Here is a 27,357-nt window from a genome sequence, read left to right as displayed (position 1 = left end):
GATTGGGAAAATTTAACATACGATTTTACTTTATCTGAACAATGTATATTTAATGAATTTATATTATAAAATAAAAATTATTCATAATTATTATATAAATCAAATAATTTTGCTGATTCTGGACTAAGAGAGTTCCCGGAGAATAATGAAGCATTGGCCTGTTTCATCCTCGAATGATATATTAAGGTCTTCGTAGAGTTTGGTAATTGTATGCTGATAGGATGTACCATCACTGTTGGTTTGTTCGATGTTTTCGGAACGGGCGTAGATTCTTGGCGATATTTGTCGAAAGTTCCAATCTGCTGGCTCATGGTCGTTGATTTCGACTCTTGGAATCTCACCGGACCGGTTTGGTGTGGGTAAAGAAAAGGAGGAATCCTCTCGAGCTGCTTGCGTATCTCCTTGTTGAATATTTGTCTCTTCTGTCGATTATTAATTTTCTGAAATATTTTATCTAATGAAACGTAGAATATAATCTAAATTATATATTTACCATTCAAGTGTTGTAAAAGGTCTGCTGAAGGTATGGCCTGTTCCGTGTAACCCTCCTCGTCGGATATGTCTGATAGGTCCTCCGGAACTTCTTCGTTCGTCAATAATGTTTCCATCAATGGGGATAGGTATTGGAGTTGATCGATCGAATCGTTCATCGGGAGAAATAATTTCTTCAGTGGCGACATCTCCGTGAGGTTCAAGTGTGGCTGCTTTTTCTTGTCGTTGGTATGTAAGCGGACTGCGGAGCACAGTAGGACCCATGGAATTAGATGTATCGGTAAATGCATCACTCATGACACTATAATGTTCGTCTTCGTGTAAATTAGGATGATGACTGAAAGTATTACCACTCCAGTATTTCTTTATATATCCTTTGGGATATAAAGTGGGGTTATAAGTATGCGCGACGCCGTATTCGAAACAGCTATTTTGGTACTGATGAACTGTAAGTTCTGTTTCTATACTCCAATAGATGCTTGTGTTTTGAAAATCGACAGTTTCACTTCCTGGATTAATAGCGGGAACAGCTGTAATACCAACATGCACCTGTGGTTGACATACCCCAGTTACATGACCACTGTCCCATGTAAATGTATCATGATGTTCTATTTGTTGATGCCAATTGGAAGTCATCGCTGTTTCCCATTCATTAATATTCGTATCATCGGTTGTTTGTTGAACAAAATTACCTTCTAAAACTACATTATTCAATTTTTTTTGAGATAATTTTATTACCGTTGCGTCATCTTTAATACGATATTTTTGTTTAATATTAGTTACATCAACGTTATAAGTATCTGTTAATATTCCATTTTTAGGAAAATATTCGTAATTTACAATTGGTTGTCCGATACACGTATTAACTAAAAAACGATCTACATATGATCCTATTTTTGGAGAACCATTAATATGAGTAAATTTATCTTGCGTTTGTGGTTGTGTATCTTTAGCTAACATAGGAGTGTAATACAAATTTAAGTGTCGTGGTACACAATTTGCAGCGCCTTGCCAAGTACCAACTGGAAAACCACCATACATTTTTTCTCCTAAATCTGTCATACTTGGATAAGATGTAGATTCAACTTCCATAGGATTTTTAGATTTTGGTGTGTATTTTCTATTTTTACCAGGTATACATAAGTTTAAACCAACAGCACTTTGCCCAATTGCTACAAATTCTGATGTAGCCCATTTAGAGTCTGTAGCACTAGTTTGAAAATTCATTCTACAACCTAAAGGCTTTACTCGCGCACGACAATGCACAGCAACATTCTTTCCGTACATTAATAAAAATTCAGCGTTATTTACATAAAAGGGTAAGTAATCTACAGGAATTAATGCTAGCGGAGTAGTAAACATATAATTATCTTCTCCTTTTAATAATGAATGTGCAAAACCATAACTGAATATAATCCAATTTTTTCTATAAGTACGTGTAATATAAGGTGTCGCGGGATTTTTATATATCATTACAGGTCCATTTATTGCTCCTGAAGAAGTACCACCCTTTCCTCCGGAACCACTCGCTCCACTTGTAACGCCACCACCCTTTGAAGGATTTGCAATAGTTTCCATAGAATCAATATCCATATTGGAATTTGAAGAGTTAATACTATTGTTATCCAAATCAATGTCACTGGTATTACTAGTAGATGGTTGTGTTGTATCGTGTGTACGAGATCGTTTCTCACTTGTATCTGTGTTTGTATTTGATTCTGCGTTTCGTTTAAGATTTGTTGTAGATACGATGCGGTTACTGGATCCATTCGCTAATCGTTGTTGTTGTGCTTCTTTCATTAAAGCTGCTCCATGTAATTTTTGAAATTCCCACCAACTTAAGTCTTTATTTTTTTGTTTTTCCTCCTTATAAATTTCACTTAAACGTTTTTGTGCGTAAGCATAATCACTTTGTCCAGCATGATGTTTCGACATTGGATACTGTTGACCGAACACACTTTCATAATTTCGTTTTAATTGTAGTCCAAGGCCGCCAATTAGTGAATGATAATTATATGTGTTACTGAAATCAGATAAAAATTCGTCAACCGCTATTTCGTCCGCTTTCTCAACGTTTGACGGGTTTAGAGTGTATAATATATCGTGTTTTTCCGCGATACTATCGTCCGTATCTAACGATGTGCCGCTTTGTAATTTGTTTCCTGGACCTAAGTATTTATGAGTATGGCTATTATTGTCGCCGCGGCAGTTCTGCATAATATTGCATGCGAAAGAAATGAAGAACTTCCACCACAAGATCCTGATTTAAATCCAGACCAAAATATTTTTAATGAAGATTGGGATGCTCAACCATTACAGCCAAATGATGGACACAGAAATGCAAGGGAACAATTAATTGCTGATTATTTTTCAAATTTATTATAATTATATTTTATTTTATTAAAGAAATTTTTTATTAATAAAAAAAATAAAAGTTTTGTTTTAAATTTACATTACGTACACTTTATATATTACATATATATAACGCGCGCGCACATACTGTCAATCACATATAAAGAGCAATAAAAAATATTTTGCATTTTACATGTTTTTAGGTATGTATTTAAAATAAAATAATTGTTTATAAACTCCATATGTATAATATGTTGCACCAAAACCACAGTATACATATTTGTACAACAAACTATACTAAGTAATAAAATATAAAATTTTATAAAAAATATTTAAAACATTACAAAAATTATTGAAAATAAAAAGTACAATAAACTTTTATTTATAAAAGCAACATTAAAAACACAAAACGGCTGAGAAACAATTGTAATTAAACTGATTTTATTTAATTGAGTGTATCGATTATAACCGATAATTATCGATATCAGAAAAGTCAAATATTGATAAAAATGAATTGGAATGCCCTGTCTCTCAAATGTTAAGAACAATGGTCTATTAAAGAAGACTTATATTTAAGAACATCAAAAAAAGACAATCAAAGATTTAAAAAAACATTATATAATGAAGTAAAGTAATTAATAATTTTACTAAATATTTTTAATTAAACAATAATATAAAAAGAAAATAAAAGTATTAAAAATATAATTATATGTTTTTTTTACAAAGAGATAAATACAGAGAGAGACAGAAGGAGATAATTGATATTATGAATTTAATGTTTTTTTAATAAATCTACTTTCAATTGCATCTCATCCTTTTGTAAGTTTAAGATATCTATTTCCAGTTGATTTTTTTGTCGTACGTGGGCTCTTCTTATTTTCTCCACTTCTATTTGCCAATTAACTAACTGTATTTTTTTCTCAGCAAGCAATTCAAATGCAGCACTAACTGAAGATTTACTTGCTTTATGCAAAACTGGTCGTCTTCTATTATGCCATGAATTGTTGCCTAAAACGTTTATATAAAATATTTAATTATAATTTAATTATACTTTTTTAAAATTTTTGTTATTTATTATTATTGATTGTTTATTTAAATTACTTTGTTGCTGTATGGGCTGGTTAGCAGATGTCTTTTGATTGTCAAGATGTTCACTGGTATTTTGATTGTTAGTAGATGTCTTTTGACTCTCAAGATGTTCATTGGTACTCGGAATGTCATTGTTAGTAGATGTCTCTTGACTATCGGGATGTTCATTGGTACTCGGAATTTCATTGTTAGAAACAATAAGTGCTTCATGGACTGGTGTTCTTAACATTTGAGGAATAGGATTACTCTAATCCATCTCTACAATTTCACCTTCTGTTGCTACAGCAGTGTTATTTGATAATTCAATTCCAACAATGCCTAATATTTTAAAACAATTTAATAAGCATAATTGTATATGTAACAATCAATCTATAGATTAATGATAGCAGTAAATTATTGTTGCCTTAACAATATAACAATTATTTCAAAAGACAAAAAATGACAAAGATAACTAAACTGCTACTAGTAATTTGTGATCTCATGTAATTTTTTTCTATGATTATATTCACATTACAATAGGTGCATTTAGAAGCATAACCACTCACTGACTAAGCAGTTGTTGGAGATTTGTTGGATCCAAAGTAAACGTCACTAATCTTCATTGCTACTTAGCCGTTCAGTGAGCGGTTGCATTTCTGGATCCATTAATTGATTAAACAGATTATAAATCTATCTTTATATACATATAAAACAATTATTTACCGGACAAACCATCACAATCAAACGTATTTGTCAATCCTTCAACACTAATTTCGATTGTTTGTAATAGTTCGTTCTCCTCTTCTGTGTTTGTAACGGGTGGAGGTATATACTGTCCTCCACCAGTGCCTCTTGCATAAGCCTTGTTTTTTACTCGTTCTTTCTTTAAATCTCTTTTTATCGCTTCGTATTTGAATTTTAATTGCTTCGCAGTTCGATGCTGTTAAGACAATATTTATATATTTTTTGACTGATTTGTATATTGCATATCGTATTCCTATATTAATAAAAAAATATCCAAACTTAAACTTACTATACTTGTTGTAGAGCTGTTAAATAAATTTTCTATTTCTTTCCACATCTCATCTTTTTTTCTCCACGTGCAACCATCAGTTTTTTTACATTCAATAATACTTTTGTGTTCATTACACAACCTTAATAATAATTGTTTATCGCTAGCGGTAAAATTGGAACTCCTTTTATCTTTTTTTGGATCCATCGTAATACGTATTCTAAATGCCAATTTTACTGACACAAAGCCTATGATTATATATCGCTTTTAGGTTATGTTTACCGCTAACAATGCTACCAACCAACATTAAAACAAATGTAACTGACAGTTACTTAACTAATAGTCAACAGTGGGGTGGATAAACGCATAGATAGATGACTAGAACAATAACTCTTAGCCATTTCTTAACTTTTAGTTACATAGCAGTCACTCTTAGCTGAACATTGATAAACCCGCCCTTAGAGCGTCAAATAAATTCTAATCTAAAATGAAAAATTGCCTCACATTCAACGAACAACAATGATAGAATGGCTGCGTTCAGCAAAAAAGCAGCTTTGCAACTGTTGTAAAATTCTTCGACACGACTTGTTTATACGTTTAGATCTAACAGGAACTAAGAGTAAGAACCAATCGTGTTGAAGAATTTTACAACAGTTGCAAAGCTGCTTTTTCTGCTGAATGTAGCCAATGATAAAACGAAGCGAATCAGTGATTCTTTACTATGATTGCTTCAAATGGTTTGTTCGCGTCGCCATGCCCCGACATGCTCCTACTCACTCCAACGCATTCTAATAGGTTGGCGTCATCGGAATCAACGTATTGGAGTGCGTTGGGGTGAATAGGAGCATGTTGGGGCATGTGACGCGAACAGACCTTAAATCCAACGAAAAAATAAAGGCAAGAACCAATCATATTAGAGAATTACTGAGTGCTCACTGATCCGCTCCGTCTACTGAATGCGCCCAATGGAACTGTTGTAAAATACTTTAATATGATTGGTTCTTGCTCTTAGTTCTTATCGAATCTAAATGTATAAACCAATCATATTAAAGAATTTTACAATAGTTCATCGCTTCATTCTCCACCGAACACAACCATTCTTATTATACTGTGGCCGGAATTCATAGTCGAATCTTATTCAAGTTCCAGCTTAAGCACGATCTTGAGACGTCAATGCTGTTATTTCATTGGTTAAGTAAGTCTCAAGTCGGCTCGAAGCTAGACTTAAGACAATGCTTGAGCTTAAGATCGGTCTATGAATCCCGTCCTGTGAGTTGTGATATCATATCAGATCGTATAGCGCTGCTTTAAACATGGCTTCTTGGATTAGCTATTTTCTTGAAAATCGATGGAGAGAGGGTAAACGCTTTTCTTCGCTTACATGAAATTGTAGTTTTACACGTGCTATTGTTATTTCTTTTTTTAGTAAAGTTTTTAGTGAATAAAGAAATACATAGTATTCTCATTTTCCAGCAAATACGTAGGATTTCACAATTTGTTGAAAAAAATCTTAAAAATCAATGGATTAAAGGATACAACGTGAAGCTTACAGAGGATAAACAAGTAAATAAAGAAAAGTGCAGTTATTTATTTAAATATTTTTTACAACAAATATTTGATGGGATTACTTTTACTGTTATAACGGCAAACAATTATGCACTCCAGATAAATATTAGATATAATAGACCAAAAAGTACAAGAAAGAAGTAGAAAAATTTAGACGAGAAACTGTGCTTTAAATTCAAATTTTCCTGTTTATTCGAGTTTGTTTGAAGATGGAACCGGTAGAATTTGTTGCTGTAAAAGAAGAAAACAGTAATGACGATCTTGAGAACAACTATTCACCCTTTGATCCCTTTGAAATGGAGGAAAGAAAACAAGAATTGACAGATGCACTGAAGTACTGCATAGATTTGTTGAAGGATGCTCAGGTTATTTCAGATTTAGCTACAGAACAAAATAGCCATAGAACCATTTCCATGCGGTCTCAGCTCATGGGAAAAGAAATTCAACGTAGGATCATGGATATGTTGTTTTCCATGAAGTTTATAGAGGATGAAGAGGATGTGAAAGTGGTTGAAGAGCCGATATCCAATTCACTGGAAAATTCATGTGACTTAAATGAAAGGGATTCAAGAAATGACAGTACTAAATCTGCTGAAAAGGTAAGATGTATACATATGTACGTACATATATACATATAAACATATATACATATATATGTATAAATTTAAATATACATATATACATGTAAACAAAATATCATGAGATTTCTTTGGATCAATTTAAAATAGCAAGGATTAGTCACAAAATATTAGCTGCTTTTATTTTAAGTATAAAGAGTTAATATAATTATGGAATTATAATCAAATCAATATTATTTAGAAAATTTTTTCTATTTTGTTATTTTGATTTTTTAGGAATTTGTAGCAAATTTTTGAAGAAACTAAATATCTCTTAAAATTATTATTTTTATACAATTGTTTAAAATTTAATTTTTTTTTAAATAATATGAATAATTTAATAATTATACATTTAATTGTTGCACGATTCATTGGTATTCATAATTCTCAATTTCCCAGCAGACTGCAATTAAAAATTTAGATGTTATTTTAATCAAAACATTGGTGGTTATTGTTGGAATTAGGACTTTATTTTACTCAATAAATAAATAATTGGCACTTGTTTAAAAAAAGCTCTATTTTTGCTATTTTTTATGATTTTAAGCTACAAAATAATATAAAATATTAATGCAACTATAAGAAGAAAATGCTATTCTCAGATTAAAAGGGATTGACATCAGTTTGATATCTTTTTGATCAATTATCTCAATGGGGTTAAAATAAACATTATTATATTATAATTATATTATATTAAAATATAATTAGTATTTTTTATTTATAAATATACTAGATTTGATAAACAAATATTAAAAACGGGGAAAGTAAAGAGGTTTTTATATTATTCCAGTTAGAAATAACTGGAAACACATTAATTCGCTAAGTTGTTTAATTATAAAGCTTTTACTTGTGAAATTGGTTCCGAAAAGGATTGCTTCACTGATTTGTATATATATAAATTCAGATCAATGCGTTGTCCCAATGTTCTTGTTTGAAGAAATCATTTACTTATGCATTGTTCTTATATTTTATCTTTATATGAACGTTTTTTATTTTTAAATTTTACTTTGTCTGATAAACTTGTAATCTTGTCTTTATTTTTTATAATAACATCTAGACATTTTGAAATATTATATGTTTTTAAAATATTATCAGAAACATTCTGTTTGATAATATTGTAATTGACCACGGCCATTTACAGCAATGCCTAGAGCTTTCCATTGAATCTACCAATTAGAAAAATTTCATACTAAATTAACCATTTTGTGACGAGGGCAATCGGGCGTCACTCAATGTTATTTAGTGATTCCCTTTTTCAATTTCTTTAAGACTAGAAATTTTGTCTTTATAAAGTCAATTTTTTTGTTTTTTCAAAATATTAGCCATTATACGTAATAAATTAACTAGATTAAATCACGATCTATTCTACACGCCAATTTCTATTCAAAGTTTATTTGAAGACTTAATTAGCATATATTATTAATTAGAATCGCTTGTTTTAAATTATGTTCTTTGCATTATGTTCTTACAAATTATTGTTCAAATGGAAAATAAGAAAATATATCTAGGTGTAAAATCTACTAATATATTTAAATTGTAATATTCTGACTAGTACATTTGTTTATTTTACACGTACAACTTATTTAAAGATTATAATAAAATAATGCATAATAAAATAAGTATACTATTTGATAATATAGTCGTACGCAGTTTTTAGTTATACCACCTATAAAGAATCTATAAAGAACCTATAAAGAAAAACACAAATTATCATTTATCAACATTATACGACCAATTATTAATTTTACAATAAAAGTGCAGACTACTATTAAGGAATAACAAAATACAGAAAATACACTAGTATAATGTATTTATTTTACATTATATTTTACAAATGTGTACAGAAAAAATGCATGACATACAGAACGTATCAAGAAATAACGCTAACCAATTATCAGATAAAAAAGGATTAGAGTGCGTTCGGGGAGATGCTATTAGCGCTACCAGCATCAGTCCATCTTCATTACTCATTAAAAGTAGAACAAGGATAAACTGATGCTGATAGCGCTAATAGTGTCTCCCCGAACGCACCCATAATGTATACACAGACTTTTCTTATATTTGACATGATTTTGTAAATAGCCTGTAAGAACTCCATTCTCAAAAGAAGATAGTCTTAGCACCTACCAGCGTAACCAATGCTGATTCTCAGGAGGTTACATCCAACTAGCAGATAAAAGAGGAGTTTGATTAAAATATACAATATATATAAATTTTTCCTAGCACTCATCAGCGTTGTATTTACCAAATCATGCCATATTCTTTTAAAATTTATATATATTATGTATTTAATTGAACCTTCTGTTTTATCTCTTAGTTACTTAATATTACTTTTTCACCCCTATACGTTTTCTGCATATTTATTTTATATTGTAATATTTAAAATGTGTACAGAAAATATAAGTATAGACAGATTATTATTATTCAAATTCTTCAAAGTAAAGTTTTGGTCAATTTTAGGCCACATTTTTATTATTCAATTAATTTAAGAATAGATTTTAGAGGCGTGTGTTAAGTTAATCCACACATAAAAATTCGGTAGTTCTGATATAAGTTTCCGTTTCATTTTGAAGAGTTCTTTGTAATTTAGAGAAAAAGTTCTGTTGATTATAATGGTTTGAAGTTCCGAATAGTTCTGACTGCATTTTGATTGCAGTTCTCGACGAGTCTTAGCAAGAAGTCTTACAAGTAAAAGTGATCGGATCAACGGTTTGCAAGGTACTGTCACATATTAGAAGTGATTGCAAAATTTTCTAAGTTTCGTGGTTACAAAATTTTTTGAAGTTCCGAATAATTCTGATTACATTTTTGTATAGTTTTTGACAAGTTTTGACGAAAAGTCTTACAAGTCAAAGCGATTGGACGACATGATAACCAGATACATGTCATTTTTGGTTGATTTTGAAATTTTGTTTACAGTCCATAATTCTTTAATTTTTTTGTCCAAATTTTTTTTATTTGTCGAGAACTCTTTGAAAAACGTAAAATAGCAATAGAAACTATTGTATCTTAAAACTATTGTATCTTAAAATCGAATTTTGAACAGTATTTTTTTTTAATTAATCGAAATTTTTTTTATGCTTCAGGAACTTTAGATAATCGCAAAATGAAGCTATTGAGTCATTCAGAACTATTTGATCTGAAATTTTGATAAGAAGTTAGCACCCCATTTATTTAATTTTAATTTTCGATTGTCGATTAATCAACAGCACTTATTTTCTAAACTACATAGAATTCTTTATTTCTTCAAAATGAAACGGCAACTCGTATCAGAACTACCGAATGTGTGGGGGCTAACTTAACATGCGTTTTAGGAGCATATCTGGTCAATAAAAAAACTTAAGTTACTTGGAAAATTAGTTTCTATTTTTCATAATCTAAAACATATAAACTTTGTGGAGTTCTCCAACAAATTTAAATATACATAAATTTAATGATGGATCACAAATGGTTTAAAGGTATTAAAGAAATCTAGATTCCATACAGATGGAACAAATTTATATATTTATGATGAAGTTATAATTGATACATGAACAAGTTATCACTATTCAAATCTTCTAAGACAAATTCTGGCCAATTTTAAGCTTTCTTACAATGATTAAAAATGTTCTTTTTATTGTAACCATTTATTTTGGAAAAATAGATCTTTAAGATCCAAATACTTATTTTGGAGAGTATGTTTTACTGAAATAGAAGATTTGCACAATAGTGGTTACATTTGCAATAATAACTATTTATATAAGATAATAATTTTATAAGATAATAATAAAAAGAAATTTTAAAGATCAGGCATTATATTTGTAATGAACTTGTCTGTTCTATTGAAAAGAATTGCGTAGATCACTGTGGCTATGCTTCTCGTGAAAAATATACTATTGTAGGCGAATGGGTTAAAAATAGAGTAACATTTATAAATCTATGTGCAGATCGAAAAACTGATAATTTGTTGTTGCAACAAACTGATCTCTAACACATTATCAATATTATTTTGTTGGAAAGAATTAACACTGGAATGGTGTTACAATTTTGATTGGATAGTCTCCATCCTGTATATCTGCTTATTTTTAAGAGATCACTGCGTGATATAAGTGAAATGGTGTATAGAAACTTCTTCATTAGTATTACTGTAATGTCAAGAGATAGATTAGAATTTCTATCACATCATTGTTCTGTCAATTATGTAAAGAAACCACGATTTTTAAAAAAGCTGACATTTTGTCAAAGAAGCAGTTTAGATTATATTTGTATGATAGTGTCCAAATTTTCAGATATTTTTTGGAAGAAAATATCTACATATTTTTGTCTATTAGTTTCTGTTATTTACGTTATATATATAACATAAATATATCTAAGAAATATATATACATACATTCTTCAGGATTATGATCTGGGTATGATCTTAGCGTAACCTGAGTCAATTTGGAAACGCGCGCTGTTTTTAAACGGAGAGGGGTGGCGAAGCCAGACGCGGGGAAGGAGGGAGGGGTTTTGAGGTTCCAAGCATTAGGAAGCCACTTTGATCAACTTGGATTAATTTTAATCGTTGATTAAAGGGTACACAGCATAGTACAGAAAATAATTTAGTGTAATTGGCTAAATTTTTGAAAAAAAGATTAGATTAGGACTATTACACCGTCAGAAATATAATTGATCATACTGAATTATTTTATTATGTTGGTAATTTTTTAATTAATGATTAAAATTAATCGGAGTTGGTCTAATTGTAAGTGGCCCTTAGGGCTAGTTCGACCAACTCCGATTAACTTTAATCATTGATTAAAGAGTTGCCAACGTAACAAAATACAATTAGTTTACCATTGTATTTTGTTACGTTGGCAACTTTTTAATCAATGATTAAAGTTAATCGGAGTTGATTGAACTGGCCTTTAGTTCACCGCTTAATAACCAAATGTGTTCCTAGGAGCTGAAAGGCAAGTGTCGAAATTCTTTGCTCGGGTTTTTTCATCTAGTTCGTGCGAAACGTCACAAAATTTTGGCTGTATTAGGTAAAATCAAATTTTATATAAAAATGATTTTAATTGTTTTTGTTATAAAGTTTAATGCAAAATATTATTTAGTGCAAAATAAGTAAATATACAGTGTTATTTGTTACTTTAATAGTAGCGTGGCGTCTTTGTAGTGCCATTTAAAATACTTTCTGCGCACGGGTTTCTTATAATTTATCAAGGTAATTATATATATATATATATATATATGTGTGTGTGTATATGTATATTTTTGTATTTTAGTTTATTATTATTAAATGCTTTAATTTGTCTATCGTTATCTGTAAGCTATGTTTTATAAATATTTAGATGCCGATGCATAGAAGAGCACGAGACGCGCAAGCTCTCAAAACGTTATACGAGAACGAGCAGGAGGACGAATTATCTGAAGCGAGCGAAAGCGAGACAATTGATAATGTTAAGTCAGAGAACTCGCACGCTTTGGAAACCAATGTTGAGGACGACAGCGAAAAAGAAACGAGCGAGCGAGAGGCGGGACAGCAGGCAGGTACGTCGGAGCATAATACAGAACTACCGTGCAAGCGAGGTCATCCAGCTCACCTGTATACAAAAAGTGGGATCAAGTGGTCGTTGAATGCTCCAAAACCAAGAGATAGAAGATTACAATCTATTCACAAGCCTGTTGTAAAAGGTAACGCTGTGAATGCTCACCAATTGAGATTTGGAGCTGTTTGTTATCAAATAATATTAGAAATTATCATAAAATACAAATAAAGAGATTGGTAGAAAAATTCAAGATATGTAGGCAAAAAATATTTAAATTAATCTTATCATAAACACATAGATCTTATAGAGCTAAATGCATGTATCGGTTTATAGTATTATGCTAGAATACATAAGATGCATATAGAGCATTCATAGCATATTTTTATTCAAAACGACAATAAGTCGTAACCGTTTTATTTTTATATTACATAATTTACAATTTGACGATAAGAATATTTGCCCCGATAAGAAACTAGTTGATCGTTTTACTCATGTTCGAGAAATTGGGATTTATTTATTTCGAACTGTAAAGATAATTATGAGGCTGATTCTAATTATACTATTGATAAACAACTACTTTTTTTTCGAGGACAATGCTCTTTAAAAATGTGTATTTCTTTGAAACCTGACAAGTACAATATAAAAATTGTATCGATGAATGACATTGTAACGCATTACATGATGAATGCAATACCTAATGTTGGCAGAGATCAGCAAGAGCCTGTCCCTTCTTATTATGTAAGGAAATTGAATGAGCCCATTTATAATACAGGGCGTAATATTACATATGCTAATTGGTTTCTGTCTTACCCACTTGTTGAATCAGTGGAAAAAAATTATAATACGATTATAGTAGACACTATGAAGAAAAATAAACGTAAAATTTCAGCTATATATTCAAAAAGATTTTTGCTGACAAATCTAATGTTTAATTTGGTTATACGAATGGCAAAACGTTAGTATCATGTAACCCCAAAAATAAGAAAATAGTTTTACCTTTATCATTGCTACTGGATTATATTGGAAAAATTGATACAGAGACAGGAAAGTCAGAAATTGTAGTTTTTTACAAAAAAATGAAAGGGACAGACATCTTTGACTTCAAGTGCCACCAGTATACTATATACTGCAACCCTGCGTTAGTCAACTCCGCAGTCCGCGTTAGTAGAAACTATTCCCTTTATATACACTCGGTCTACGTGAGTAGCGTGAGTGGGAGATAGCAATCGCGTAGTAAGTAGTTTGTAATTACGACGTGTTCATAAAGATCAAGATTTGCGAGATTATGATTAATTCTCTTTAATCTAATTAATTTGAGAAATGGTTAATATTTCAGAAAAGCAAAGACGAACATGTTTAACCTATGAAAATAAAATGTCTATCTTAAAAGATATTGAAGAGGGAAAATCATATAATGAAATTTTGAAAACATGTAAAATTTCAAAAGCGTGTTTATATCGCATTATAAAAAATAAAGACCAAATTATAAATGTATCAAATAGAGAAGAATTTAAGATAAAAAAAAGGAACCTCTCATGCAAAGACAAAATGTTAGAAGAATGTGTATTCAAATGGTTCCTTCAAGCAAGAGCATTGGGACAATCCATTTCGGGACCAATTTTGCAAGCAAAAGCTTCACAATTAAATAAATTATTGAAAGGCTCTCCAAATTTTAAAGTAAGTAACGAATATTTCAGTACTTATTTTACGATTAGGTCACACACGTCCAAACAAATTTGTTAAGTTTGATAAATTTTTGACAAATCTACCGGACGTGTGTATCGTATTTGTAAGTAACTGTTCTATTGTCTATTGTCATCTATACGTTCTAATTATCTCTTGTTATCTATAAGTTTCAAAGCTTGACACGTGCTGGCGCAAGCATACGAATTAAATAACTAATAAAAATATCTAGTATATAAAAAATCTTTTAATGTCTACATAAATATTTGGATTCTATTATTTTTATGTGTAGGCAAGTAACGGCTGGTTGAACAGATTCAAAAATAGACATGGCATTCGTCAGTTAACAGTATCAGGAGAAATCCAATAATTCCAAAGCTGCAAAAATATTTTATGAAGAAATAAATAAAAAAATTAAAACAATTTTCTTTAAGAAAAAATATATGCTAATGAAAGCGGTATTTTTTGGAAAATATTTCCAAAAACAACCTTGAGAAGAAAAATCAGCTTCAGGAAAAAGAAGATTGCAAAGATCGTGTAACAGTTTTGTTGTAATGTTACTAGAACAAGTTAAAATTTTATATAATTGGAAAATTTATTCAACCAAAGTCGATAAAAAATATTTAAAATGTACCGGTTATATACAAGTCACAAAAAAATGCTTGGATGAATACAAATGTATTTACAGAATGGTAAGGTTTTAATTTAATATATTATAATTTTTTAATTTAATTGTTTAATTGCAACTGAATTTATACAAAAGTAAAAGATATATATAAAAGTAAAAGATAGTAAAAGATGTATATAATAAAACTATAAAATTACTATTATATTTAATTTATATGATAAAATTTATACACATTTTCAATCAATTTTAACATTAAATTTATAAAATTGTCTATCTTAAAAGGTTTGGTTTAACAAATTAATTTTTTTATTATTTTTTTAATATTCAAAAATACTTATGCAAATCTTATATATACATTCAATTTTTGAGAAAGTATATTAAATAAATTATAAAATAAAGTTAAATAGAGTTTTATTAATTGTATAAAAAAGTAAATTTATTATTATACAGACATCATATACATAATTTTTATTGTGTACATTTTATTGTAATTTAAAATAATATATGTTTATAAAACCAAAAATTGTTTTAATTACTTAAGTATCGAGACAACTTTATTTCAGATGTATTAAAATATCAAAGAGAAAATAATATTTTCTCTTTGATATTTTAATACATCAAGGGGAAAAGTATTATCATTTTTGGATAACGCTTCATCTCATCCGTCTACGAGTGAGTTAGTAAAATAAACAAATTGAAGTTTAATATCTACCACCAAATGTAACAGCAATGATACAACATATGGACTAAGGTTTCGATTACCAAAAAATTGTGCAGAAAAGAATTTTTACTAAAATTATTAAAAGAAGAATTAATAAATATTGATAATTTTTTGAGAAATTTTACTTTAAAAGATTGCATCGATTTGATTAATAATGGTTGGTATAATATAAAAGGATCCACTTTAATCAAAATATAGAAACCAATGTTAGGAAATTTAATTTCAGCTGAAACACGAAAGTTCTATAATGATTGAAATATCAAAATACTATTGAAATATTGAATAAATAATGAATCATTAGAAAAATTTAATAAACATTTGTCAACAACTATAATAAAATAATTTTAACATTTTTGAAATTAAAAAATGGATCGTTACAGAAGAAGATAAAAATGAAGGTTGGCTATTTTAACAGATGTTGAGATAGTTTAAAATATCAAATTGTCAAAAATCTTCTGATATGGAAAAGGAAAATGAAAAAGAAGATAGTGATCAAACGTTACAGAAACTATTTCATGTACCTTAGCTTATTAATATTTTGAAGCTATTAAAAATTAGTGCCAGGAACAAGATAAATGCGAAGATGCTGACATTCTTACAATAAATAGATTATTAGGAATTGCAATAGCGAAAAGTACGAGTTAAATTTTTATACAATGTGATAAATTCATATTTTATGTAATATATGATAAATTTATAATAAATTTATATAATTGATAATGTATGTTTATATTTTTTTATAATTGTTTAAAATATGTATGAAAATTCTTATTTTTGAAAGATTTAATATAATTGATTAATATAACATATTTTATCTCTATAAATATAACTTTGTAATTTATTATTTTGTCTACATGTTATTAAAAAATTGTCTAAAAATATTATTGTAATATAAATAAAAAATGTATTTATATAAGTTTTTTATGTGAAAAATTTATGCAAATATAAATAAAATAGTCAACACTAATTCAAAGTAAATTGTTTAAATGTAATTACATAAAGGAACCAATTGCGATCAAAGGATTTGTCTAATATTTTATATTTATAAATTTTATGTAGGAAAATAATAGATTAGGAGTGTAGGGAATATAATTTATTCGAGATAGTGGAGATATGAGATGTGAGTTCTTGACGAGTAACTACGACTGACTTAACCTGAGGTATTGCTCTGCTTGCAATTTTATGGTTGATAGATCCGGAAAGACAAAACAGGGCTGACAAAAGAAAATGCGCAGTTCGGAGCTACGTTTGGAGTGGCCTGCCAAAGAGATTACCGTTGACAACGCGCCGCTATGATCTTGCCGCTGAATGAATCGTCGCCGCGACGCGGACACGTTAAAGAAAATACGAAAGCAATAAAATTTCCTACATATAAATACATTTTTTAATTTTATAAATTAAGTGCCGAATACATTTATTCTAAAAGAGTAAACATAAACGGGGTAGATGGTAATACCGCTACATCCCTGAATTTTACAGAGTGGGAATGAAACCAAGCAATAGAAAGTCTCCTCGCGTTAGTAGACTCAAAGCCCCGAACAATCTACTCGCACGGGGTTTCAGTGTACTGTAGCGAGAAAAACATCCCATGGCCTTTGCGCTCGTTTTATGGTATGCGGGATCAAGCAAATGTAAAATAGTTTTTTATTCTACAATATTAATGAAGACAATGGATTATTGAAGACTGAAATTTATGTTCAGCGCTTATTAAACCTTTTCTGATAAGACGATTAGCTATTTCGACTTTGCGTTTGAAATTGCGAAACATGATTTTGAAGATTTCCTCGAACCCAGAGATCTGCCAGAAGATCAAGATGTACGTGATTTTCTGATAGAGATCATAAGATGTCAAAGCAGAAAAGATGCAGACTGTCTTTCTATTTTGGACAGAAAGACGCATTATAAGTGTTTGCAATGTCATACGTCTATGTATTGCGAGCACGTGGCAAAAATTTGCTGCGTGTATAGTAACATACGCCATAAACAAATGAACAAATCTAACAATAATTATTTTACTTTTTAAACGTTATAGTATCTACTTTGTAAAAAAAATATAAAACTTTTTAATATAAAATTAAATATATTTTTATTTAAATTATCCTTTATTACCTACAAAACGTATTATTTAGTGTTATAGCAATTTATTTAAAACAATATTATTACTACTTCTGTTTTGTAATCAATGAAAATTGATAGTGAATTATTAAAATATTTTTAATTGTTTATTTATATAAAAAATATGAGTATTTTCCGTTACGCTTTATTTTGGTGACATCGGAAAATATCGGAAAATATTACATTTTTATATCGCCAAATAAATAGGGTTTTAGGACAATAAAAATTGGCCCATGTTAAAGTTCACTTTTTTAGCTTTTCATTGATTACCGATTTTATTATTTTATCTTTTTTTCTAATACAGGCGTTTGAAAAAAGCAAATTTTTACAAAGTTTTCGTTTTTTGCTTATTTTTTTCAAAAATCATTTTAATATCTTTGACTTTTTAACCAAGACCATAATTCTGAATTTTTCTTTTAATTGAAAAAAAATACATTGAAATTGATTGAATTTATTTGGAAATATGAGCCAACAAAGTATGGGTTACGCTAACTTAAGTTCGTACAAATAACTTTTTTATAGTTCGTATCCTGAAGATTAAATATATGTATATATATATATATATATACACATATATATACATATATATATATATATACACACACACACACACACTCAGAAAAAAATGTAGCACCAGATAATACAATTGTGGAGTGCTCGTCTACAAATAATAGTACAAATAGGGATAGAGATAAATTGTAATAAATAAGTCTAAAAAATTGTTCTAAGAAACTTGTCTTAAATCAATTGACAAACTGTTTAAAGCTGTAAAATATTGCAGTATTAACAAAGCCTAAAAGATGTTGTAATTTTAAATAATTTTGTTGCAATTTATTGCATTTGTTGTGAAAATATAGTAGCGTCTGACTTAAAAAATCTACCACATTTAATAAAACTTCGCGCAACAAGATGTAGTAAATGTTTATAGGCATCTATGTAAACTATAATAATAACCTGTAGCAATCTTTAATTCAACTTGCAGGCCTATAAATGTTTTTGTAGAAAACATATCAACAATTATTGTAAAGCAGTTTACTTTTTATAGTAAAGTGTTTAAGTTTAAAGTAAAGTGAACAAATTGTATTCACAGTGACTATAAACTATATGATAAAACAAGCAATACGTTACTACAAATTAATGTTAGCTGTTTTAAATATTTAAAATATTATTTTATGGAGTACTACAATAACGCAATAAATTTTAACTGAATTTTATAGCACAATTTCATAACTAATTTATAACAAGTTAATTTTAATGTATTATAATTATCCAAAACGCTATAGATAAATGTTTTATATCTTATTAATAAAGTTTATTTGCGTGTTTGTTTTATAAAGTCACAATTTTTGTGTTTACATGTAACAAAATAAATTTACTACAAAATTATGGCTAATCTGTGTATTTTCTATTTTCTATTATATTACAATTTAAAGTTATTTATCTGACAAAATAAAATCTACAATGTTGTATTAGTTTTTTCCGAAAGATTTTTCTCAGTGCATATATTGGGACAGGGTGTCCTAAAACATGTGGGTCAACGCTTGTAAAAAGGTAGAAGGAATCGAGATGAATATAGAAGTCCAATATTGCCTTGGATTAGGTCTTGAGTTAGGTCCACCAATAAACGAGGTATTAATTTTTCAAATTATGCGAATGAGAGCGCGCCGAGGGAAGAGCTCGATCCGCTTGAACTATAACACGGAAGAAAAAATTATTGTAAATGTATGATAAGTTTTCATTAATTTTCTGTTCACAATTATGATAGAAATTAATTAGATTATTTACAGATTCCATACGTTAATATCTCGATTATCAGTGGACCTAATCCAAGACAATATTGGATCTTTATGTTCAGCTCGATCCCTTCTACCTCTTTACGAGCGTTGACCCACATGTTTTGGGACACCCTGCATATTTAATTATATTTAATCAATTTTAACAACTGATTTGCATAGTCATTCTTGTAATGAAATCTTATCGTTTTATTTTATATACGTATAATTATGCAAATTAGTTGTTAAGAATATTTATTACACATGCTGTCACTATATATAAGAAGTAGTTTCAAATGCATAATATTTATGTATTTGCAGAGAAATGTGCCTTATATGGCTATTTAGCATGTTTTAGTATATTTTGATATAAACATGTTTTGCAAATCTATGAAGTACTTCAATATAAATACAAACCTTACAAGTTGTTAATAGAGATGAAGAGGAATATATCTGTGCCAGTCAAATTAGAAAATGCTGTAAAAATTAGATTATTAAAGAGCACCACAAATTGAAGTGGTGCATGGAATACGCTATAAGTTTGTTAAATATAAATGTTTTACAAATTGAGGGAATTTATATCGAATACTAAATAAATTATAATTCTTGAAGATTGTCAACAATTAGAATCTGATATTCTTAGTGGGAAGATTATTTGAAAAACTTAATTTTTACATATTCTTCAATTATTTATTCTAAATATTGTGTCTGTTTCTCACTTAAATAAAACCTGTAAGAATTTTATTACTAACTGAAGTCATAGCTAGAGATTTTATACTCAGAGACTGACCACAATATATTTATTAGAATTTTTTAAACAGAAAAAGATATACATTATTAGCTCTTTCTCATTCTTTATTTATTTTTCTTATTTCTTTCTTTTATTTAGAAGTTGTTAAGAAATGACAGATTAATCAAAAGTGACAAGTTTCTGATTAGAGGATCTTTTGTCATAGCCAAATGTATTGTAATTTTTTTTATATATATTATTATTACACACATTTCCATTTTTTTAAGCACTGCAGTAATTATATTTAAAAAATACATTCTATATAGTCTAAAAAATTTTTTAACAAAAGTAGACATTTATACCATTTTCTATGTACCATCTTATTTACTTTATATTATATACAACTAGTAATGTTTAACCTTACAGTTTGTAGTATTAAAGTTCACACAAAAAGATGATCAAAGTGATAACAAAATTAATTATGAGATTGGTCTTGTGAAATGGCTAAGTGACATAGATGAAGAAATGAAAGGTTTTATCTATTGGCCTCCATTTGATGCAAGTAATTTTGTAAGAAACAAAACCTGTTGATCACTCTTGGTCTCGGTATAAAGTTGAAGTTCTAAAATATTATGGTGAGTAAATTTTTAATTATTTAATTATTTATATCAGAGCTGAAATTTAATTACTCGAGAAGAAAGAAGGGCTTAATGTCGAAATATGTCGACTAAATTTCAGCTCTGATTTATATTTGTCATTTTTATTAAAAAAAAGTAAAAGGGATGTCAAGTGTATGTGTTCAGAGAAAGAATTTGTATGAAATATAAACATCTTTAATCTTGTAATTAAGACCTAATGATACATATCTAATTTAATCTAAGTGATACATATTAAAAAAAAAAGAATTTATAAAATCTTTAAATTACGCCTTAGAAAGAGAATACATATTTCTTTGAATCAAAATTATTGTACAACTTTAAAAAAATAAAACCTAAGTAGTAATATGTTTGTATTATCATTTAATAATCTTTCTATTTCGAAATAGTATTTACATGTATTTTAATGGAATAAAAAGAATTTAATCTCAAAGAACTAAAAATAAAAATACAAAATTAAAAAATGATTAAAATAAAATTTGGTGTCTCTTTTTTATCTTCTTAAAAAGTTAATTTTGTTGAGTATCATACATTTTGTAATGTTATTATCGTTTCGTACGTTAGAAGTAAAAGGCTATTTTTAAGTAAATTTTTTTTAAAAGTAGCGGATGTTTGAAAAAATGTTCTCTATAAATAAAAATATTTTTGTTTTTTGCAATTATTTTATTTAAGTAAATACTTCTTTAAATTTAATAAATTTTTAAAGATGTATTCTTTATAAGTAAAATCCTTTTATTTTTATAACTTTGAAAAGGTAAATTTAAACAAATATTTACTAAAATGTTTTTTGTTACTTAAAAAAGAGACTCAGATTCTATATTTAAAAAAATTATTTACTGAGGAAGAAAGTGGAAGAGGAAAACGAAAAAAAAACGAAACAGACTTTTTATAGATAATGATCCTGATGATGAAATTAAAAGGAAATCTAGCAAAAAATCGGTTCCTGCACTTTCTTTTAAAAGCTTACAGGATAAAAACATAATACAAAAATCAAAAGCATCACATAATTATAAAGATTTGTCTTTAAAGGACTTTCAATCCACTTACAAAAGTAAGTCACATAATTTAGTGTTTTTTAAATATCAACATTGATTTAAAGAAATTATTGTAAGTTGTAAAATTTTAATATTCTTGAAAATGTTATTCGTTTAGACTTGTCCCAATAGCAATATTATTGAAAAACTAAAAAAAATACGAGAGATGAAGAATACAAACAACGTTAATTGTACACCTATAGCACAAGAGTCCAACCATAACAGAATCATGTTTTGTAACAAATCATGTACAAAAGATACAATATTGGTTAAAAAAAGTAGTTCTTCGTAAAACTCTGATTCGTCTTTGGTGGAAAATAATGAACCAGAAAACTCTGTTTTGTCTTCGGAAGATACAAATATCGATTTGAAATATGGCAGAGGAAAGGAAACCCTAAATAGTAAGAAACGTGAGACTAAATATACAGATACTATATTTATTGTATTATATACAATGTATTGTACATTTCTACCCCTTTTTCAAGATTCTTTTTCACAACCAAGAAGCTTGAGTCCAATTATTAAGTCCAATTCTAAATATTACAAATGTGTCCTTTCAAGTTTATCAAACAATAAATCTTTTGAAAATCAAGATGGTAAGTTCTCTTGTGAAATTTATTAATATAATGTCAAGAAAAATGTTCAGTGAAAATAAGAATTAACATATAAACATACATTTATTAATTGTTTTTATATCTTTCTTATTATATTGATAAAGACAAAATGGAACAGAATAAATAAAAAATGGAACAGAATTTTGAGACAATATTTATTCGATTAGAAGAAATAAATACAGAAAGAAAATTGATACAGTTATCACGAATCTAGAAAGGCTCAACAGATTTCTTCTTCCGAACGAAAAGTTAAAAACCTACAAATTTTTCAAGTTTGCCTATTAAAACAAAATGAATTGAAGAAATTAGAAACATTTTTAGAAAATGATTGCAATCTAACAAATACTGTAAGTAATCTCAATATTATTATAGTATTTTTTAAAAATTGATTATCAATATTTCTATTTGAATAAGAAATGATAAGAACAATTTGATCAATTAATGACATAAAACTTATTATTAAAATTTATTTTTAATCTTATATTACCTTTTTCTAGTGTAATTATTTCAATTTTTTTATCACATCCAAAAGTGTAGCTAAATCTACTGTAAATATTGCTAAAAAACTTCTAACAAACTTCATGGCATCGACAATGAGTTTTAAAGGGCAAAATACAAAAACTGCATTTTATACAACGAAAATGTGGGATGTAATACGAGGTAAGAGTTATTCATACATGCAATATTTTATATATATGTTTTAATATTTTATAATTGCTAAATATTATTTAATTTACTGAAAAGAAATAAACAAATGTCAACATAATTGTGAAGAACATCTAGTTTATGATCTAAGATGTCTATTTCAGGTTCATTATTATTCAAATTTGACGAAACATTGCTTTTTGAAGCCGAAGAAGCTATGAAAACATGGTTAGTTCATGCTCCGTGGCGAAAACAAGACGACGAAACATATGAAAAAAGACAAAAGAAGTAGATATGAATCTTGCACTTAGTGTGTTACAATTAGTATTTTCTGTAAAGTAATATATTTATACTTTTTGTACATATTTAAAGTATTACAATAAAATAAACATATTGAAAAAGTAACATCAAGTAATTAAGGAGCTTGAAAAAGGAGCTTTAATTGAATGCGAAAACAAAATAGTTTTTTTTTGTATGTGGTATGGTCTTATGAATGCAAAAGTGAGTACTGGAACTATTTTCTTTAGAAGATAGAATCCACATTGGTTACGCTGATGGGACTTCTTTTGGAAATGGAATCTGCATTAGCTTCAAAATCATGTCGAACATAAGAAAAGAATTTGTATACATTACGTATTTTATTCAAATTCCTTTTTTATCTAGTTGGCATTGCTTCTTTATACGCTTTGTATATGCATTTTCTGTACATATTTGTAAGATTTAATATGAAATGAATATGTTGAAAATGTCGAGCAATTAAGAGATAAAAAAAGAGTTTTAGTTGCGAAAAATATGAATAAACTTTTTGTATATGGTATAAGTTTATGAAGCAGAGCCAGTGAATGCTAGGACTTCTTTTTAGAAAATAGACTTATACTGGTTACGCTAGTATATGCTAGCTTTTAAGAATGGATCTATTTTTGTATACATGCCTGCGTTCTTCGTATTTTATTGCAAAATTAGTAATTGGTCGTTCGAATTTTGGTAAGTAGAAAATTGCCAGAATGTATATTTTTTATAGATAGAGTGAAAATTGCGTATAACCGAATTTGTCAAACGATACATTTATTGTATCATATATTATTTTGTTATTTAATAAGTTGTATGTATAAAATAAGCAACTAGTCGGAATATCATAATTTAAGTACATAGGTTGATTCTATAATTTGATATATTTTTATATCTTCTGTGAAGGATTTGTAAAGAGTATATTATAAAGCACATAACAGACGATTATACTTAGTGATATATGCTGGTTGAGCCACAGTATAACCAGGGCCCCAATTCTATACCGTATCAGTACCGCATACCGACAACTATCGGTGTCGTTGCGCAGGTTTTTTGCCATATAAAATATTTGCGCAACGACACCGATACTTGTCGGTAGGCGGTACAGAATTGAGCCCCAGTAGTGGCACTCCGTGTCGGCACCTTTGATCTCCGCGTGGAGGTCCACGTGACCATCCACCATTAAAATTCAGGACTGAATAGAGAAAGTAATGATAATGCCTCATCAACCTAGTTTCGAAATTACGAAAACTTACTTTTCAATATTTTTGGGATAACGAAAAAAACTGCATTGTGAATTACCAGTATTCTTATTGCATTTAACACTGCACTTACAACCCATTTTTTAAAATAATCTTATAAATTGTCTGGGCACGTGTGTACACGTATATATGCACACTACGCGTCAATGATTCGTTCCATTCTCCTAACGAGTTTATATAGGATATGTTACATATCCTATGTAAACTCGGTAGGGAAATGGAACGAATCATTGAAGCGCAGTGTACATACGTTCCTGACGTTTTAAATTTGATTGGGGATTGTCCAAAACAAAAAAGCGCAGCGTGATCTGCGCGACCACGCATTTTTTCGCTGAGTGCCACTACTGGTTATACTGTGGCACTACTGTGCCTCTTGATTTTGCGTTGACTCAATGATTTATTAAATAATAAAATATATTGATGATAATAATATAGCATAACACATACACAGCACACATATACACACACGCGCGTTTTCACACGAAACTGTATAAAAAACTATTATAAAAAAGAAAAAACTACAGTAAATATTTGAATATATTGTACTTACTGTTGTTTAATGTAATTTAAAAAAAGTTCTTAAAAGTTGATTATAAAGTCAATGGAAGTCAGTCAAAAATTACTGAAATTGAAATTAATCCAAAAATTATCGAAACTTGTAACAAATTTAAAATTGACGAGTATTTTAATCAGTTAATAAACATTTTTGACGCCGAATTGACGTCGATTCGATGAGTCGTTTTTCGCTATAAAATCTGAAATTTTTTTTAAAACCAAGAATAAAATTTACATGATTTTTTTTGCAAGTTACATAGTTAGACAATAGTGAATATATTATTGATAATACAGTAAAATTTTACAAGTAGCTTTCTAACTTTTGTTTATAATTTTCTCTTCCATAATTTTTTTTTGTAATACAGTGTGAAACATAAAATTATCGTGGAATGTAAATTATTAAATTGATGCATTTATTTGTTATATCCGAGAATAAATCATAGATATGTGGTTTGTTTTTTCCATAACATAAATTTATTTCAAATAAATTGTTTATTTTTATTTGTTAGTTCTTACATTACTGTTATTTTTAAAATGTTTAAGTTTTTTATGTTTTGATTTTATGTTTAATACCGCATACATTATGAGACATGTAAAAAAGAAATATAAACAAAACATTTCTAAGCTACAACATAAAATTATAATAGACGAAATTTATACCTATAAATTTATATTCGAAATGAAATATCAATCTAAGTTATATTATTATTTTAATGGTATGGCTTCTAAAATAAGAAATAACTGTCTCTTGTTTGAGAACATCTCTTATAATTGTATGGTTGTATGAAGAGTTCCCTAATTCAAAAAAGATACATGCGATTGGATTTTTAAATGAATAAGATAATTTTACTTAGAAATTATCTAATTAGTAGGTATATAGTTGATTTAGTAATTGAATGATACCTATACATATAATTAAGGTTATAGGGTGTACAAAAAATTTAAGCAGAAAGACCTAAAGAAATCAACAATTTGGATTTATTATTATCCGTTATCTAAGTTTTTTATTGTAATCGGCTAATTTGTTTATCATTTTAAGTTTTATTGCTTAAATTTCTTTTGTGTGCCATAATTTTTAATCTCTTAACAATTAACTGCTACTGTAATAATTAAATATTACCATAATGTGATTGATACGCAGGATATGTCAATTTCGAACCAATCGTTAAAATGTGTAGACGAAGATCAATTCAATGGATTATATGAAAATTCTAAAAATTCACCAAAAACTGAAAATATAAAGAATAAAACATTAAATAAGGTATGTTAATATTATTGGATTACATTGAAACTATTTATAAACATTGTTGACATTTTTATTGGTTTTTGTGACACACTAGAAATTCTTAATTTTAAATTTTATTTAAAGTAAAATAAAAAAACGGAATTATTAATAAATAAATTCTTTATAATAGCAAGTTTATCATTTATTTGAACATAATAAAGCACATAAGATTATACATTCATTGTATACATATATACATACATGCATATACATATATATAATTATAATAATTACAATTGAATAATGAAAAATGAAAAATGAAAAATATTTGGTAAAAACAGAGATGATATTATGATCTTTATAGATATAATGATTTTTCTTAATATCTCCGCTATTAGATGGTAATTTAAATTTAATTTTTATTTAATGATTTTTTATGGAAAAACAATTTTACCGATCTGCCCATACGCAGTGACAGTAAAATGCCAATATGCAATGGTTAACATTTCTTATAATATATTTTTACTTCAAACGTTTTGAAATATTTTCAAGATATACTGAGTTCAATTTTTTCAGTGTTTGCATTTAACTTTACCCTAGGTAGACACTTATATTTTTGATACCTTACGTAGACACCTATGGATCTGTGAAACCTAAGAACTTCATTGTTTATTAATCAAGATAACAATTATTTTTCTTGAAGTATATTTTAGCATTTAATTATAAATCCTTTTTCACTTTTCTTAAATTTTGATTTATTCTTACATAAACACGCTTGAGTGTGTTATGTTTGTTATTTAATATTTTATTTG

The 27,357-nt window shown here is 28.1% G+C and overlaps 3 protein-coding genes across 20 annotated transcripts in view; 1 reads left to right on the top strand and 2 right to left on the bottom strand.

The window, feature by feature from the left end:
- Positions 1–29: 29 nt before the first annotated feature.
- LOC105827867 lies at positions 30–2,943 on the bottom strand. 3 transcript variants are annotated; one of them, XM_012666055.3, is made up of 2 exons: positions 494–2,943; positions 30–440 (listed from the first exon to the last, which is right to left on the bottom strand). In XM_012666055.3, coding segments are annotated over exons 1-2 (2,217 nt in total). In that variant the 5' UTR covers positions 2,710–2,943; the 3' UTR covers positions 30–439. The 3 variants fall into 3 exon arrangements, with proteins under 3 accessions (XP_012521509.1, XP_012521508.1, XP_012521507.1); XM_012666054.3 differs by having other exon boundaries at positions 30–422; XM_012666053.3 differs by having other exon boundaries at positions 30–454; positions 494–2,942.
- Positions 805–27,357, top strand: part of LOC105836987 — a 31,406-nt gene continuing 4,853 nt past the window's right edge. The window contains exons 1-8 of one of the 12 annotated variants that reach the window (XR_004962148.1): positions 805–940; positions 6,689–7,089; positions 12,420–12,618; positions 13,954–14,294; positions 20,693–20,901; positions 21,726–21,973; positions 22,075–22,357; positions 22,442–22,552. Coding sequence is in view for 7 of the 12 variants with exons in the window: in XM_036282695.1 (XP_036138588.1) it covers positions 895–940; positions 6,689–7,089; positions 12,420–12,762; positions 13,954–14,294; positions 20,693–20,857 (1,296 nt within the window). In the remaining 5 variants the exon portion in view is untranslated. Of the gene's footprint in view, positions 941–1,973; positions 2,101–6,067; positions 6,284–6,397; positions 6,488–6,688; positions 7,090–12,419; positions 12,763–13,953; positions 14,295–14,592; positions 14,993–16,842; positions 17,702–20,692; positions 21,169–21,725; positions 21,974–22,074; positions 22,358–22,441; positions 22,553–26,461; positions 26,582–27,357 lie in introns of those variants that run through there. The other 11 variants (XR_004962145.1, XR_004962146.1, XR_004962144.1 and 8 more) reach the window with 11 other exon arrangements.
- Positions 3,032–6,061, bottom strand: LOC105831243. Of its 5 annotated transcripts, XR_004962152.1 has the most exons (5): positions 4,946–6,061; positions 4,636–4,852; positions 4,479–4,568; positions 3,946–4,251; positions 3,726–3,852 (listed from the first exon to the last, which is right to left on the bottom strand). XR_004962152.1 is itself a non-coding variant. In XM_036282698.1 (4 exons), the coding sequence occupies exons 1-3, from the start codon at positions 5,129–5,131 to the stop codon at positions 4,525–4,527; spliced, it is 447 nt and encodes a 148-aa protein (XP_036138591.1). In that variant the 5' UTR covers positions 5,132–6,061; the 3' UTR covers positions 3,740–3,852; positions 4,479–4,524. The 5 variants fall into 5 exon arrangements, 2 of the variants coding, with proteins under 2 accessions (XP_036138590.1, XP_036138591.1); XR_004962150.1 differs by lacking the exon at positions 4,479–4,568; XR_004962151.1 differs by having other exon boundaries at positions 3,731–3,852; positions 3,946–4,568.

The sequence above is a fragment of the Monomorium pharaonis genome, chromosome 2 (genome assembly GCF_013373865.1).
Source record: "Monomorium pharaonis isolate MP-MQ-018 chromosome 2, ASM1337386v2, whole genome shotgun sequence".
Lineage (NCBI taxonomy): Eukaryota > Metazoa > Arthropoda > Insecta > Hymenoptera > Formicidae > Monomorium > Monomorium pharaonis.
Note: the sequence above shows the minus strand (reverse complement) of the source record. Positions and strands in the feature narration are given on the sequence as shown.